Source organism: Pantherophis guttatus, chromosome 1 (genome assembly GCF_059756535.1).
Source record: "Pantherophis guttatus breed Tessera chromosome 1, ASM5975653v1, whole genome shotgun sequence".
Lineage (NCBI taxonomy): Eukaryota > Metazoa > Chordata > Lepidosauria > Squamata > Colubridae > Pantherophis > Pantherophis guttatus.
This window is the reverse complement of record NC_142063.1, coordinates 266968029-266982592: the sequence shown is the minus strand read 5'-3', so window position 1 is coordinate 266982592 and position 14564 is coordinate 266968029. Positions and strand designations below refer to the sequence as shown.

Here is a 14564-nt window from a genome sequence, read left to right as displayed (position 1 = left end):
TGAAATGATAAAAAGTGTGATGGGTTTTGAAAAAAACATGTTGTAAATGATGAAATAAAATAATTGATGCTATGGTAAGAAATCAGGAATTAAGGGCGGATAGTGATATTGCTTATTATGTATTAAGAAGAGATTAAGATAACATGTGGAAGGTTAATTAAGTTAAAGGGTTTCAATGTAAGAATTGAATATGATGAAACACATTGTTTATAGCCAAAAAATGTGATAAGGTAATTAATTGATGTTATGCTAAGAAACTAGGAATTGAAGGGCGGATTGTGATATTGTTTATATATTATGTATTAAGAAGAGATTAAGATAACAAAAAGAAGTAGGGGACAAGAATATTATGGCTGAAACTGAAATATGTAAATTGTATTTGGAAAAAACAAAAAGGAAAATTGGAAGACTATAAAAATCAATATATAACTATGTTATAAGATGTGTAAGTTGTGACCCAGCCGACACTCTGTTCATAAAATATGTATGTAAAAGAAAAAATTAATAAAACTTGTTTTAAAAAATCATGTATTCAATGCATTAATATGAATACTACTGTAATCCACAAACTCCCCATTAACAACATACATGGGAACAGAAAAACAATGTATAATATTTAGTGGAGTAAAGTACTTTGCATCTCAACTCTTGGGTGACTAGGATGCTTGTTCAAGCTACTTCCCTTCCTAAATATAGTGAGTTTATCAAGTCTATCTTTTGGTGAGCAGACAGTACATCACAGTAAGTCCACCTACTTTTCTTGATTGCAGGAGATAACCGTGAACAGAAAAGCAATATAATATAGTTATCAGCTTTGGAAGCCATATTAACACCAGAAGCTTCCACGCTGCCAACTTCTTGCGCTTGGGAAAGTAGGAGGGGGGATTCAGGAGTGATTGTAGTTAGACATAATAGCATTCTTCCCTTTGGTCAAGGTCATGGTGTTTCTGTATCTGGAGGAGGAGTGGTTGCAGTGATGGCTCAGGTTGGGACGGATGATGATTGGGCCATGTGACAGGGTGCAGGGGCTGGATTTGGGATTTTGATTTACTGAGGGAAAACCTGGAACTCTCAGATTCGGGTTTTCCCAGATATGCCAGTATACCTACTCTAATAAATGGAACTTTGAGAAATGCTTGCCTCAGAGTTTTTAATTGGAGTTGGGGCTTTCTGGAATGCTGACAATAGTAGTATTCTCAGGGTGGCTCAGCACTCCACATGACCCAAAGGAGATCAAAGCCCACCTCTGAAAGGCAATTTTATCCGTTTCATAATATTTTTAAGGTATCTTTATCCCAGATTCACCTTACAAATATCTATTAATGGTAGTCCTGATATTAAAGATTGCCAACATAATCACTTTTTACATAGAATGCTGTGAAGCATGATCCCATGTGTTTGCTGTGAGCAAAAGGACAAGGCATTCTCCAAGTCATCTGTCAATTCTGGAACTGAAAGTTATTTTCTCTGATTCTCTATTTATAGGAAACAAACTATCTCTCCAGTTTGAGTTTGAAGTAGACCTTCAGAGCCCTGTGTACATCTTGTTTGAGCCATGTGTTATCAGTTGGCAAGGGTATTTTCTTGTGCTTGTTGGAATTTTGAATAACTCAGAGCTCAAAATTCATATCTGACCTAGAAACATTTTGTTTTTATGGAATATGTACAGATTATCTAACTGAGAGCCCCTAATCTTGCAAACCAAGGCTAAGTTCCATATAACGAAGTCGGTGGGAATTTGTTTAATGAGTCTGAGGAGGGTAATCAAGACTTGGTATTCAATGTTGACTAACATAAAGGAAAAGTGGGTCTGAAAGCAGTACCCTTGACCTATTCTGAAGAAATAGTAATAGCAATAGCACTTAGACTTATATACCACTTCACAGTGCTTTATATATCTCTCTAAGCAGTTTACAGCAGGGGTGTTAAACTCAATTTCATTGAGGGCTGGATCAGGGTTGTGTTTGACCTTGGGGGGCCTGGGGGTGTGTAGCCAGAGTGGGTGTGGCCAGTTAGACGTCACTTGTGTCGGAGGTGCCTTTGGTGACTCGAGTGCTTTGCCAGCAAGAATGGGCTCCCAAGCTCCATTTCCGATTGTGACAGCCTCCTGCAACCCTCTGCCAGCAAAAACAGAGCCCTGGAGGGCCACACACAGTGCTTGCAAGCTCCGTTTTTTTCTGGCAGAGGCACTATGAGCCGGTCCTTCACTGTTTCCAGGGTGGCCCCGCGGGCCAGATCTAAGTGCTCCATGAGCTGTAACTGGCTCTGGCCTGTAACCAGGCCAGAGTTTGACACCCCTGGTTTACAGAGTCTGCATATTGCCCCTAACAATCTGGGGTCACCTTGGAAGTATGGAAGGCTGAGACAAGCTTGAGCTGGTCAGAATCAAACTCTTAGGATTGAGCAGTGAGTTAGCTTGCAATACTGCATTCTAACTACTACACCACCACGGCTCAATGAACATTAAGTGGTTTCTTATGAGTGCAACCCAATCATTACTAAATCCTTCTTCAATCTGGTGAGTCTCAACATATTGCATGATAGCATGTGCTCTGGCTCCAAAATATGGTTTTGGTATCAATGGTAATACTATTCATATTACCATCATATTGTATAAAATATGATTTTATATATCAAAAGCTATAGTATTATTGAGAGAGCATAAGCCTGTCTTTTAGATTTGTGTACTTAATGTTGTAGAATATGCTGACCCCTAATGGCTAATGTGCAAATATACTACAGTATTTTTCGGAGTATAAGACGCTCCAGAGTATAAGACGCACATTAGTTTTTGGGGAGGAAAACAAGGGGAGGAAAAATTCTGCCTCTGCCTACCAGCATCCATCGGTATTCATCTGGCTAGCGTCCTTGCAGCAAATAGCAAACAGCCTGGTCAGCTTCAGCACATTATCGCACCCTGATTCAGCACGAGCAGCTGATTGGCGGGTGGATCGGCCTCCCAGAATACCCCCAATCTGTTCCAGGCTGCAGGGCTTGCCACAGACCATCACTGCCTCCATGCCTCATGTTTTTGGCCTCAGTGCCTCATGTTTTTGGCCTCCAAACATTCCATTTTAGATCCATTCCAGGCTGTGGGGATCACCACAGCACATCGCTGTTGATTGCCGCATCCAAAAACAGCTGAAAGGTGGGGGCCCGTGGATGGGCGGGGCTACATTTGGTGTATAAGACATACCAAAATTTTCACCCTCTTTTGGGAGGGGGGGAAGTGCGTCTTATACTCCGAAAAGTACGGTATTTTCCTGGAAAAATAAAGTTCTTAACAATGGCATTTTTAACTTAAATATTATGTTGAACTTAACCATCTTCATTAGACATGTTTGTGTATGCCTTAATTCTGGACTCTGATTATAATTCAATATAATCTATTTTTCTACCAATAGAAATTTCACAAGCAAATATTAACCAATTTAAGTATTTATTTCATTCAAATCCTTATAGAAAAAAATATTTTTTTCATTTCCCCCTTATAATTCCCCTCTTAGTTATGGTGCACCTTTCAAAAGACTAGTAATAAAATACAAAACAGCTATAAAAATATAAAAAATAAAGTAAGTCCCTATCCAAAGAAACAAAATAAAAAACCTAAGAAACCTGAATATATATTTCTGTATACATATCAGAAAAAAATACTATTCAAGGAAAAATATATACATATCAGGAAGGAATGTAACTGCAAAAAAGTAATGCAACAAAAATCTATTATTCTTGCAAATTTAAATTTTAAAGATGTAACAAAGGGAAAGGTGTTAAACATCAATATTTGTCATGGATATAAACAAAAGGATATTATTGGGTTCTTGTTACCTGGTGTATTATTACTCAAAGTAGCAGTTGTCCCTGGTAAAACTGGAGTCACAACCGGAGGAGGAATTCCTGCTGCCATATCCAGTAGAGGCTGGATAATTTCACTTTTGAACACATTATTCTTCTGCCACAAATTGAGCACTCTAACAATTTTACTCTAGGAAGGAAAGAGATAATATTTAATTTTAGACTTTACATCATACAAATTCCTATTCCAAGTTAAACAGCTTTTAAAATAAAACTACTGAGGCTACATTCAATATTCCTTATGATGGTTACAAGGATCAGGAATGTGTTGTGGATTTCAGTATCCTTTTTATATTAGGATTGGAAATCATGAAACTTCAAAATTATTTGTCATAGAGTTAGCAAACAAGTCCAAAACCTCTATATTTCAGTCAACATTACTGCTAAGATCTAAACTATGATTTGACATACTCATCAAACCATGATCTGGAGATAAACCATAATCAGTTGATTACATTCAGACATCATAATCAATGTATGTCCCTTGCAGAGTGAAAATGGAAAACGTTTAAAATGTACAGATGATGGTAGAAAGATAGGGAGTGATACAGTAGTGGGATTCAAAATTTTTTACTACCGGTTCTGTGGGCGTGGTTTGGTGGGAGTGGTAAGGCTTGGTGGGCGTGGCAGGGGAAGTATACTGTAAAATCTCCATTCCCTCCCCACCCCACGAACCTGCTTTCCAGCTCTATGTGAAGGGCAACCAAAGAAGACCCAGACGATCAGCTGGGACTCGATCAGCTAGGACTCGGGAGGCAGCGAATAGATGGGGGCAGAGCCAGTCAGAGGTGGTATTTGCCGGTTCTCTGAACTACTCAAAATTTCTGCTACTGGTTCTTCAGAACCGGTTAGAACCAGCTGAATACCACCTCTGGAGTGGTATGCGAACTACTACAAAAAACTATTCTTTCCAAAAGAAATAAGAATGTGTTTATGCCAAAAGTACTTTATTATATTGGATTGAGAATTGGGTAGGTCAAGGAAAACATAAAAGCTGAATGTAATGGGTCTGAGTTCCTTATGAAGGATATGTGTGGTATAACAATAAAAGATTATCATTCAATGAGTAGTGAATTAATATGGACTGAATACAAAAGGCAGTGACCATTATGAAAATACATTGAGATGGTTTGGTTGTAATGAAAGATTTAATGAGATTGAAACTACAAAATTAATACATGTTGGATGATGTTATGTACCAAAAGAAAGGTGAAGAAAATTGTGACTATAATAAATTGATGTGTTCTTAAGAAAGAAATGAGAAATTTTAAAAAAGGCAATATATAAAACATGATAAAATACAGCAGGGCAGAAAGATATAGACAAATATAGTGAATGGTTTAGCTACATCTCTTTTCTTTTTCTTTTTAATCTCATCTCTTTTTTTCCTTTTGGTTTATTATTTCTTACTCTTTTTCAGTACTCTGCATAACAATTTTTACCCCAAGAGGAACTACAGAGAAGACATGCACAGTACTTTCTCCCCTGTTCAAAAATAGTATTATCTATTATTCGGAACATTGTCAAGTAAAAAAATACATTAAAAATTGTAAAATTATATTTTTAATGTAAACTGGAATAGTTTATTGGGGAAAGAGAGAAATGTAGATGAATCCATACCTTATCATCCCCAGGGCAACGATATAAATTCTGGAAAGTGCTAATGATGTTATTGCTAAACCGAGGAGCAAACACATCCTTTTCTTGTCCAAACTGATGCCGAGACTGCCGTACAATCGAGTCAATGACATATAATCCAGGCACCTTGTATTCTGGTTTACACTACATAGATATACAATAAGAATACAAATTTCCTATAAGATTTATTAGCTAAGCTATAGAAACTATTAATGCTTTTTTTCCCTGTATCGTATTGTTTTATATTACAATGAGTCATGAATATAGTATGGTATAATCATTTGTTGGAAAATTTCAAAGTTCATTTATATAAAGGTAATAAAAACTAGATAATTTTAGGGAAATGTACCTTCATTTTGATGTTAACAGTTGGAATATTCTAAGTTTTTAAACTATTTAAATAATAACACAGGTAGTCGTAGGGAACATAGCAATTTCTCAGAGGCATGACTCTTCTAATATGTACTCTATGCAGCAGTTATGGCACCAGCTGGTATTATGGGGAGGGGGGTAAAATTAAGACAAAACTCAGTATCAGTGGGGAGGCTTTTCCTCTGGAAGAAACGAAAAACATTGTGATGCTAAGTGCTCCCCTTATCAACTCATTCTTACTGGTTAAAAGCCCAAGCACTGAGTGAAAGTCAGAGTCCACAGCAGAAAGGAGTGGTACTAAACATGCTAATGTTCACTGTTCACTGTCACACACAGAGATCTATTTTATGGGAGAATTTCAAACTTGCATAAGACCCATGATATGCTACCTGCACTCTACAGACTTGATGTAAGTCCCCTGCAGTTGATACTTTAGCTTGGACACGCTGAGCTTTTGGCTCAGTGCACACCAAAATTTACCCTCCAAGAGAATTATCTAGTATTGTTATTGAAGAATACCTATGTCAATACTTGGCAGAAGTAGCCTTAAAAGTAACTCAGACACTTTTTCATCTATGAAGGTATGATTATATGAAAACAAAAAGACAAATTAGAAACCGATTGATATTGATTGCATATAAGGTCAATTCATAAAAGTTCTTCTGGAACTGAGATCATACCCTTGTGTGATAGGGGTAATTGAAATTGTGCAATAAGTATTGATGAGTAGGGCCAATATAAAAAATTACACCATCATGTATAGTTTGTTAGTATTAACTGCGTTGCTCACAATTTATGAGCAATCTGCTCACATAGAATGACATTGGGTTGGATAGGACAAACAACAAGATTATTGTCTCCACGCATGGACATTACTACCTGTGCTCTTACAAAAAATGCAGTAAGACAGCTAGGCAATTCACTCTCATACGGACAGTAAATGTCAAACCAATGCCAGGCTGAGGTTTACTGATTCTGATTCCTCTAAATGTTGCCATTCTATGGAACACGATTTATTTACTGTTCAAGTAGATAGATGGGTGTTCCATCTAGATGGCAAGATGTTCAAATATCTGTTCTGAACCTCTAGTAGAGCTGTTATTTAGTGCAGAGGCTAAGATCTGAGGCAAATCTGTGGCCCTGTTCTGTTACTCTGAAAATGTATGGGTAAATTCCAAAGGAAGTTGAGCTTTTATTAAACTGAATTCAAATAATATCCATATAATAGATAAATCCTTTATGATAAGCAAGCAGTCATGGAGTTTTTGTGACCCAAGGGACCCACTGGTTTCAAGTAATCCATGTAAAGGAAACAATAAGTGAACTGAATCACATAAAGGACTCTTCATATTCCAACAGGCTATTCTGACTTCCAAATAAGAACTATCTCTCATTTCATGCTTGCCCTTACAACTGCTCCACAGAGGAAAAATAACATACTGTACCTCATCAGATTGTAAATTGTGGTAATATATCTAGTAACATTAATGCCTTTAATACGTTCATCTGTATGTAAACATCTAGATTCACGAATATTTAAATTACTAAAACTATAATGTTTTGTTTGGTGACTTACCTTTTGAATGAATTTCTCAACACTCTGTACAACATGTTTGTAGAACTAAAAATAAAAATATATAATTTGTTCAATAGGTTTATTATTTCTTGATTTGTTTATTTATTTATTAAACAAATTTATATAGCCATCCAACTCACACATTTGTTATATTCCGGGCAGTTTACAACATCTATATAGCTTCCACTATGTACCATCTTCTTTCTTGTTTTAGCAATTTTCTGGTTAATGTGTGTTATTTAATTTAGTGAATGATACTCTCAAGACCCACATTTGGAAGATTTCCTACTCTCTATTTCTTTGTTTTTTTAAAAAAAATATTCCTTTAATAGAAAATAGAGTTTAAGAATACAGTAAAAAAGGAATTGCTGCTTCTTTTTGAAAAATGCATGACCAAATACTAACATTATTTTTAAGGGGAAAGGAGGACACTGCAGGAAGGAAAAACATTTTACAGTGTCTAATGGAAATCCCTCATTGAATGGGTATTTAGGATCCATTATTTTTGGCTTTTGTTCCCATTAACGACCTTTTTTTATCTATTGACTACATTATTTATTTAATGTAAACAAAACCTTTCCATTTAGTGTGTGTTTGTGTGTATGTACATGTATGTATTTGTATATGTATGTATGTATCAGTGGTGGGTTGCCCCCGGTTCGAACAGCGGGAGGCTCCGCCCACCAACCCCGATGTCATCAAAATGCTTCTGTGCTTGCGCAGAAGAGCGCACGCGCGCGCGGCCCCACTACAAACCGGTAGTAAAGGTAAGTAGAACCCACCCCTGGTATGTATGTGTATCAGTATGTGTGCTGTGAATTAAAAGCCCCAAAGTATTAGAGCTATAGGGACACATGCAATTGTTAATATTTAACATATTTCCAGACAAATTTCTTTTATGCAGAATTAAGAAAATGCCACAAACAATATGAAAACATATAACTATTTTAACCGACAGTAAAAAAAAATAAATTAAATGGAAATTGAGATAAGGATAAGGATACCTGGGCATTGCTCTGCACTAACTATCTGGACCATTTAAAGCTTAGAAACATTTGTAAGCTATATAATCATTTTCTTACCTTTATGGCCTTGATTGCTGCCTTAGTAATCTGGGTCATTTTAGCCTTTGAAATAGGAGGCTTGTAATCATTCAGTGAGTAAAGCTGAAAGAAAAGAGAAATTACTGTGAATATAAATGGAAAAAAACTATTAAAATTATGTAAGAACGTTAGATCCACTAGTAATATTTTCATCAGATCAAAATTGAGCTTTAATTTATTGCAATTAATCATGTCCATTATTGATATGGCACTTTCATGAAACCCAGGATGATTTTGCATTAATTGAGAGAACAGTATGGATTCCCAGTACAAAAATAGTAGCATTCTCCAGTTTCTGGAGTAGAACTATAGAATCTGTTAGTCAAGTCTAGAACTGAAAAAAGCAGGAGTTTTCCCCTTACCTTAACTCTGTCCCTTAAAAGACACTGTTTTTTGTAGAAGCAAGGCTGGCAATTTTTTTGTTGAATTCAAACTTAAAGTCAAATGTGACACAGTGAATCCTTTTCATTTTTACCACATTAAGGACTAGATTGCAATAAAGTCTGAAATCACTGTTCATCTAGATCACAGGCGTCAAACTCACTGTATCACGTTGCCATCACATGTTTTTCCCATTGACAGAGCTGGGGTGGGCGTTGCCTGCGCGTGACTCATCTAGCCCCGGGCCGCCAGTTTGACACCCCTGATCTAGATGCATTACAAAGTGTTAACAATTATTGCAGCCCTCTTTTCTTCTTTTCCCCCATCTGGGTTAGTTATCTCTGCCATTTTTGCTTTTGTTTTATGTTGTCCCCCCTCCCCCGTTTTGAAAACTGCCCAAAGTTGGGCAACATATAAATTTAATAAATTAATAAATATTAAATATATTTGCATAACACTACTAAAAAGTGTTATGGTAAGGCCTGGTGTGAGCAAGGTACAAATTCAGATGAAGTATTATACCCATTATCTGAATGTACAATTCATCACTGATTTACTTACAGCACAATCTAGCATGACAGTCATACATCAGGAAGAAGTTAACCATGTATTTTAAAGAAAAGAAAAATCAGAAGTGATGAGTGGTCAGCCACCATAAAGATGATTATGATACTGTCCACACTGGAGAGTTATCAATTATTATCATGATCAGAAGCTGATCATAACTAGATGTTCTACCTGAAGCTTAACAGATGAAGATGATTTACTGATGTATAGCAAGGAGGTAATTTCATTCTTTCACTGAAATCAATATTTGGCTGCCAGATTGTTTCTTGAGATTTTCACTCTTATGCCCTTTCTATCAGAGATCTACAATACCTGGATTTGAGTATTCCCCCATGAAAATGTTCTATCTGATCAAGTGTTTTATTTGCCATTATATATTTCTGAATGGAATAATTCCACTTCACCTGGGGGGTGGAATAGGAAAATTCAGAGCATAGCATAATCAGGAACTCACAAGTCCACATATTTAAGATGTTAAATAGCTAGACCAAGTTTTCCTGTGTTCAATGAAGTTTACATAAAGGAAGACCATGTGCACTATTCTTAAATACAGAAAATATTCTAGACACAACTCCTGAGCACACTAACACAGGTTAATATATTGTTACACTGTTCAATGTTATCCAATTTTCCTAGTCCATAAATGAGCAATGTAATGCCTCTGTCCACCATAGTACCCAACATCCCTAAATGCCACCAATGAAACAATAATTAAGCAATCGCACAAGATTTCAGGGCTTTTGAACGAGTCCTTGCATATATATGGAAAATAAAATCTCAGCTATTTCCAAGCCTCAAGCAGATCTGCTTATTAAAATGATTGACTACCTTTATCTTACTCCCTGTTCCCTTTACATACAGTAGTACTATGGGGCACTAAGTTAACATATACAGATGCTAACTGTATCTAAATCTAAGTGCTATTTCCCACTTTCTACTAAATACTTTTCATGTATTAAAAATATTGAAAAAACTATTTCTGATTTATGCAAATACCAAAGCAAAGAGATTACAATAGAAATTTATAAAATAATAAAGCAAATATTAAAATTAATCTTGAAAAATGTTTATACAGTAGTTGAATCACAACTATAAGTTCAATCAACCTGCCCAAAAGAGGAATATTAAAATTAATAATTAGTGGTAATTATAAACTTGTGGATCTAGTGAGAGTTTTCCTTCCATATAAAAGTCATCTTCCCTTGCTCCTGCCAACTGACTTCAAATGAAGTGTAATGGGCAGGGGTCTAGAAGGCAAATTGTAGTGTAAACCTCTACAAGCATCACAATTACACCCTCAAGCTTGTGAAAAATGAAGTAGATTCTATACATCTGTCCTAGATTATATTAGATATTTTAATTAAATCTGAAACAAAATTATGTAGAACAACAAGTTTCAACATTTTATGCACATTTGTTGCAGAAAGCACTTGAGAGTTGAAAGTTTTCTTTCTGTTTTCCAGAGTAGATAACAACAAAAACTGCACTGGACAAATACTGGACATGTACTAAGGGAGCAAAATAACATGTCTTTGCTACACTCGCCCCTGTAGGAATGGATAACTGTGAACCCTGTTATTTGCTTGATTTTCCTCTGCAGAGGAATTAAGTACCTTGACAAAGAAGTTACCACAAACTACTCTAACTCCAGATAAACTTCCCTGAGAAGGGGCGTTTCCTATGTGACTGCCACATGATACAGAAAAGTTTTGAAGTTTAACAATCTAATTCTAAGTCAGTTAAACTCCACCTTCAACATCATCCATCTTTTTCATAAAACATAGCATAGAGAACCACTGTTAATGTATGACATAAAACTTACTCTATCAAGGAAAGTAACGGCAAGTATCAAAGCCTCAAAAAGCTTTCGTTATTGAACCTTTTGGGAAGTTTACAATGAAGTTCTCAATAAACTTCATCCACTCTCATCCTTCCACTCTGAGGTAAGAGTGAGGCCAAAGGAATCTGATCCTGCTACATGTCGCCTATACCCCTCAAAGGTTCAAACGAATGCTAACTAGCCTAGCGAGTATTGATTCTTCTGGTTTACCCAAAATATAGTGTCTTCATGACTTCATCTCCCCTTCTTAGTGAAAAACTAATGACATTTTAGTACTACAAACTGTACTATACATCTATAAAATGAGCCTATATTTGGAAGGCTTAATAAACAGTTCTTTTAGGGTTTCCAGAAGTCAGAAAAACAGATCTGCAGCAAATTCATTTTTGAAAAACAATGGCAGATGCATATTCTTAGATAAACTAAATAAAAAGGCCAAACCAAGGAGAAACCCGTTGTGGAAAAGTAGGTAAACACTGGCCTGGAGACAAAATCTGTTCCAAAACTCTGCTTAATCAGAAATTATTTAATACTCTGAGAAACAGTAAGTTTTCAAATACTTGCATTTTTATGGTATTTTGCTGTTCAACCAATAAATAAAAACTAGACCTCTCAATCTAGTGGGTCTTACTACAAATTCCATTTTAGCTTCATATAGCTGCTGTCTTTCGTTTATAAAGATTCAGGGTAACAGTAACCATTACATCTTATGTTAAAAGACTTTTGTAATGCTGTATAGGAAAAGAAATATGTAGGTTTCATTCTCCTGGATTGTATATATTTTATTGTAAATGGTTCATTACAACCAATTTGAAACAAAATTAAACGTCTCAAAATAATTAATAAATTATCTTTAGTGGTCATTTATTCTTAATTTTTCTTCAATAACATTTATCTACATGCTGTCTACTCACTTTTTAAAAATTTCCTAGCTATTCTATTTTCATTTTTGTTCTAAAATGAATGGCTGAACAATGACATTGTGTTGGTTTCAGTTCAATTTGAAACTAGCATGACTGTAGGAGATGAAGGTGCTTATAATTTTTACTTTTATAGCAAAATTTGTTATATTTGCTTCAAAACTATTTTTTAAAAAAAAATAAATATATAAAAGGATTTTTCTTTTACCTCTGTAGCCTATCTTTCCAATATACAATGAATAAAAAAACACTAATTCATTAAAAAAATCTCCACTATCATTAATATTGAAATCTACAGAAAGCAGTAGCAAAATATTTGAACCAAAGATGTTGCTTAAAAAAAATCTGATTTTTTTTTTGTACTGCAGATTTGACCAATCCAATTTTAAAGTTATGGTTTGTAGATTTTGCATCATTATTACACAATATCTTATCCTCCTCTCAAAGCGGAAAAAATATGAGTCATGGTTTCCCAGATCAATGTACTGACAGATGAAAAATATTATATTCACATTAATATACCTAAAAGAATATTAAAACATTTTAAATTAAACATATTTTAAAAAATCAAGCTGCAAAAGTAATTCCCCTTAACAAAATGTATGAATTCAAAGTTATAGTTTCAAAGGAGAAATTGTTCTCTACATTTTATTTTAAAGGATAATTTTATTTTAAGAATATGTATGAATCGAGAGAAAAGGCTAGATAGTTTAGATAAAGGAAGAGATATGAAACTACAGATTACATTTTAAAAGGAATTGTCTTCATTTAGATTAAACATCCATTTAATCTCACATTCTGTTCCAAAAGTGATTGGAACATTAATAGTTCACCTTATGGCTCTTTCTGCATTATATTTCATCTGATATAGATCTATTCTATGAAACTATAAGCCTGCCTGCATTATGTTTTTTGAATTACAGAAATATTTTACTTTGTAAATATCTAAAATATACTTGATATGGTGGGAGAAAGCAAGTTACTTGATTCCTGTATGGGATATTCATATAGTCTTGATCTATCAATTTATGTAATTATGTAAATTGCCAATTAATAGCAATGAACACCTGAAAACATATTATCAAATCATAATGTGCTGTTATTCTTTGCATGTTCTGTGTCTTTTCTAAATTCTTTACAAGCAGCAGACTTCCAACAGACTGGAATTCAGATTTTGTCACAATAGTATACATAAAAATTGGAGAATATTTAAAACAGCAAGTAATGATAAAAAACAAAGGCTACAATTGTATATAAAATTATATACAAAATTGTTTTCTACTTTACTGAAAAATGTAAACAAGTTGTGTCTGCACATGCAACCTGAATTACAGATTTATTGCTCCACATATACAAGCAAATAAGCAACTAAGCAGACTTAACATGATATCAAATTTGGGATTATCTTTTATGTATCCGAAGAGGCTAGGATTTATACATCAACCAGAAACTCTAACTTAAAGTTGATTTACAAATGTTAACTTGCTTGGTATAACAAAGCGTAATTCTGGAATTGGATTTCACACTATGTTCTTTATGTATGTTGTACACAAATATAACAATCTGAGCACATCAGCATGCTATTTGTTCAAATTGCCATTAAAGGAATCAGGACCCTTGACTTATTGTTATCAATGAACAGGAACAAAAAGAAAGAATTGATCAATCAGATTCAATAAAATTAGTATGAATTTATACCACTATGATATTAATTTATAATAAAATAGATGGCAACACTTTCTAAATGCATTAGTAAATAAAAGCACGAAATAATAAACATGTGTATGAATGGTCAAAACACGATAATCTGAAACAATTACGTTGTTTCACAACTGAACTATTATTAGAGAACAAAACAAATTAAACAAAAAATCCTATCACTATGTTAGTGAAGTTCAAGAAAATATTCTGACTATTATTATTATTACTGTAGTAAATTGAAGATGAGCAGTGGGAAATTACTTCCACCTGTCAACAGGTGGACAGAAGTACCATATTTTTAGGGAGGAAAATAACTAAACACACCTTAGTTTTTGGGGAGGAAAATAAGAAAAAAGCTGATTGGAGGGTGGATTGGCCTTCTGGAATACCCCCAATCAGCTGTTCCCAGAGGTGAATTTTAACAACAGGTTCGTTGGTTGTGAGCTCTGTGCCTTGCTTTTTTTTCTGCCTCTGAAACTTCTGAAAGTCCATTTCAGGAAAAACTTTTTTTCCTGCCTCTGAAAGCCTCTGAAAGAGAACTTCAGGGAAAAAAAAAAGCTGTTTCAGGGGCTTTTTTTCTGAAGCTCCTTTTCCAGAGGCTTTTTTCAGCC

General features: G+C 34.8%; 1 protein-coding gene across 4 annotated transcripts in view; it reads right to left on the bottom strand.

Annotated features, from left to right (window-relative positions):
* Nucleotides 1–14564, bottom strand: part of SCAF8 (SR-related CTD associated factor 8) — a 192389-nt gene that overhangs the window by 169818 nt on the left and 8007 nt on the right. For all 4 annotated transcript variants that reach the window (XR_015731429.1, XM_034428591.3, XM_087882856.1 and 1 more), the window contains exons 2-5: nucleotides 8524–8607; nucleotides 7442–7486; nucleotides 5476–5637; nucleotides 3829–3985 (exon numbers count right to left, since the gene is read on the bottom strand). Coding sequence is in view for 3 of the 4 variants with exons in the window: in XM_034428591.3 (XP_034284482.2) it covers nucleotides 3829–3985; nucleotides 5476–5637; nucleotides 7442–7486; nucleotides 8524–8607 (448 nt within the window). In the remaining variant the exon portion in view is untranslated. The remainder of the gene's footprint in view (nucleotides 1–3828; nucleotides 3986–5475; nucleotides 5638–7441; nucleotides 7487–8523; nucleotides 8608–14564) is intronic.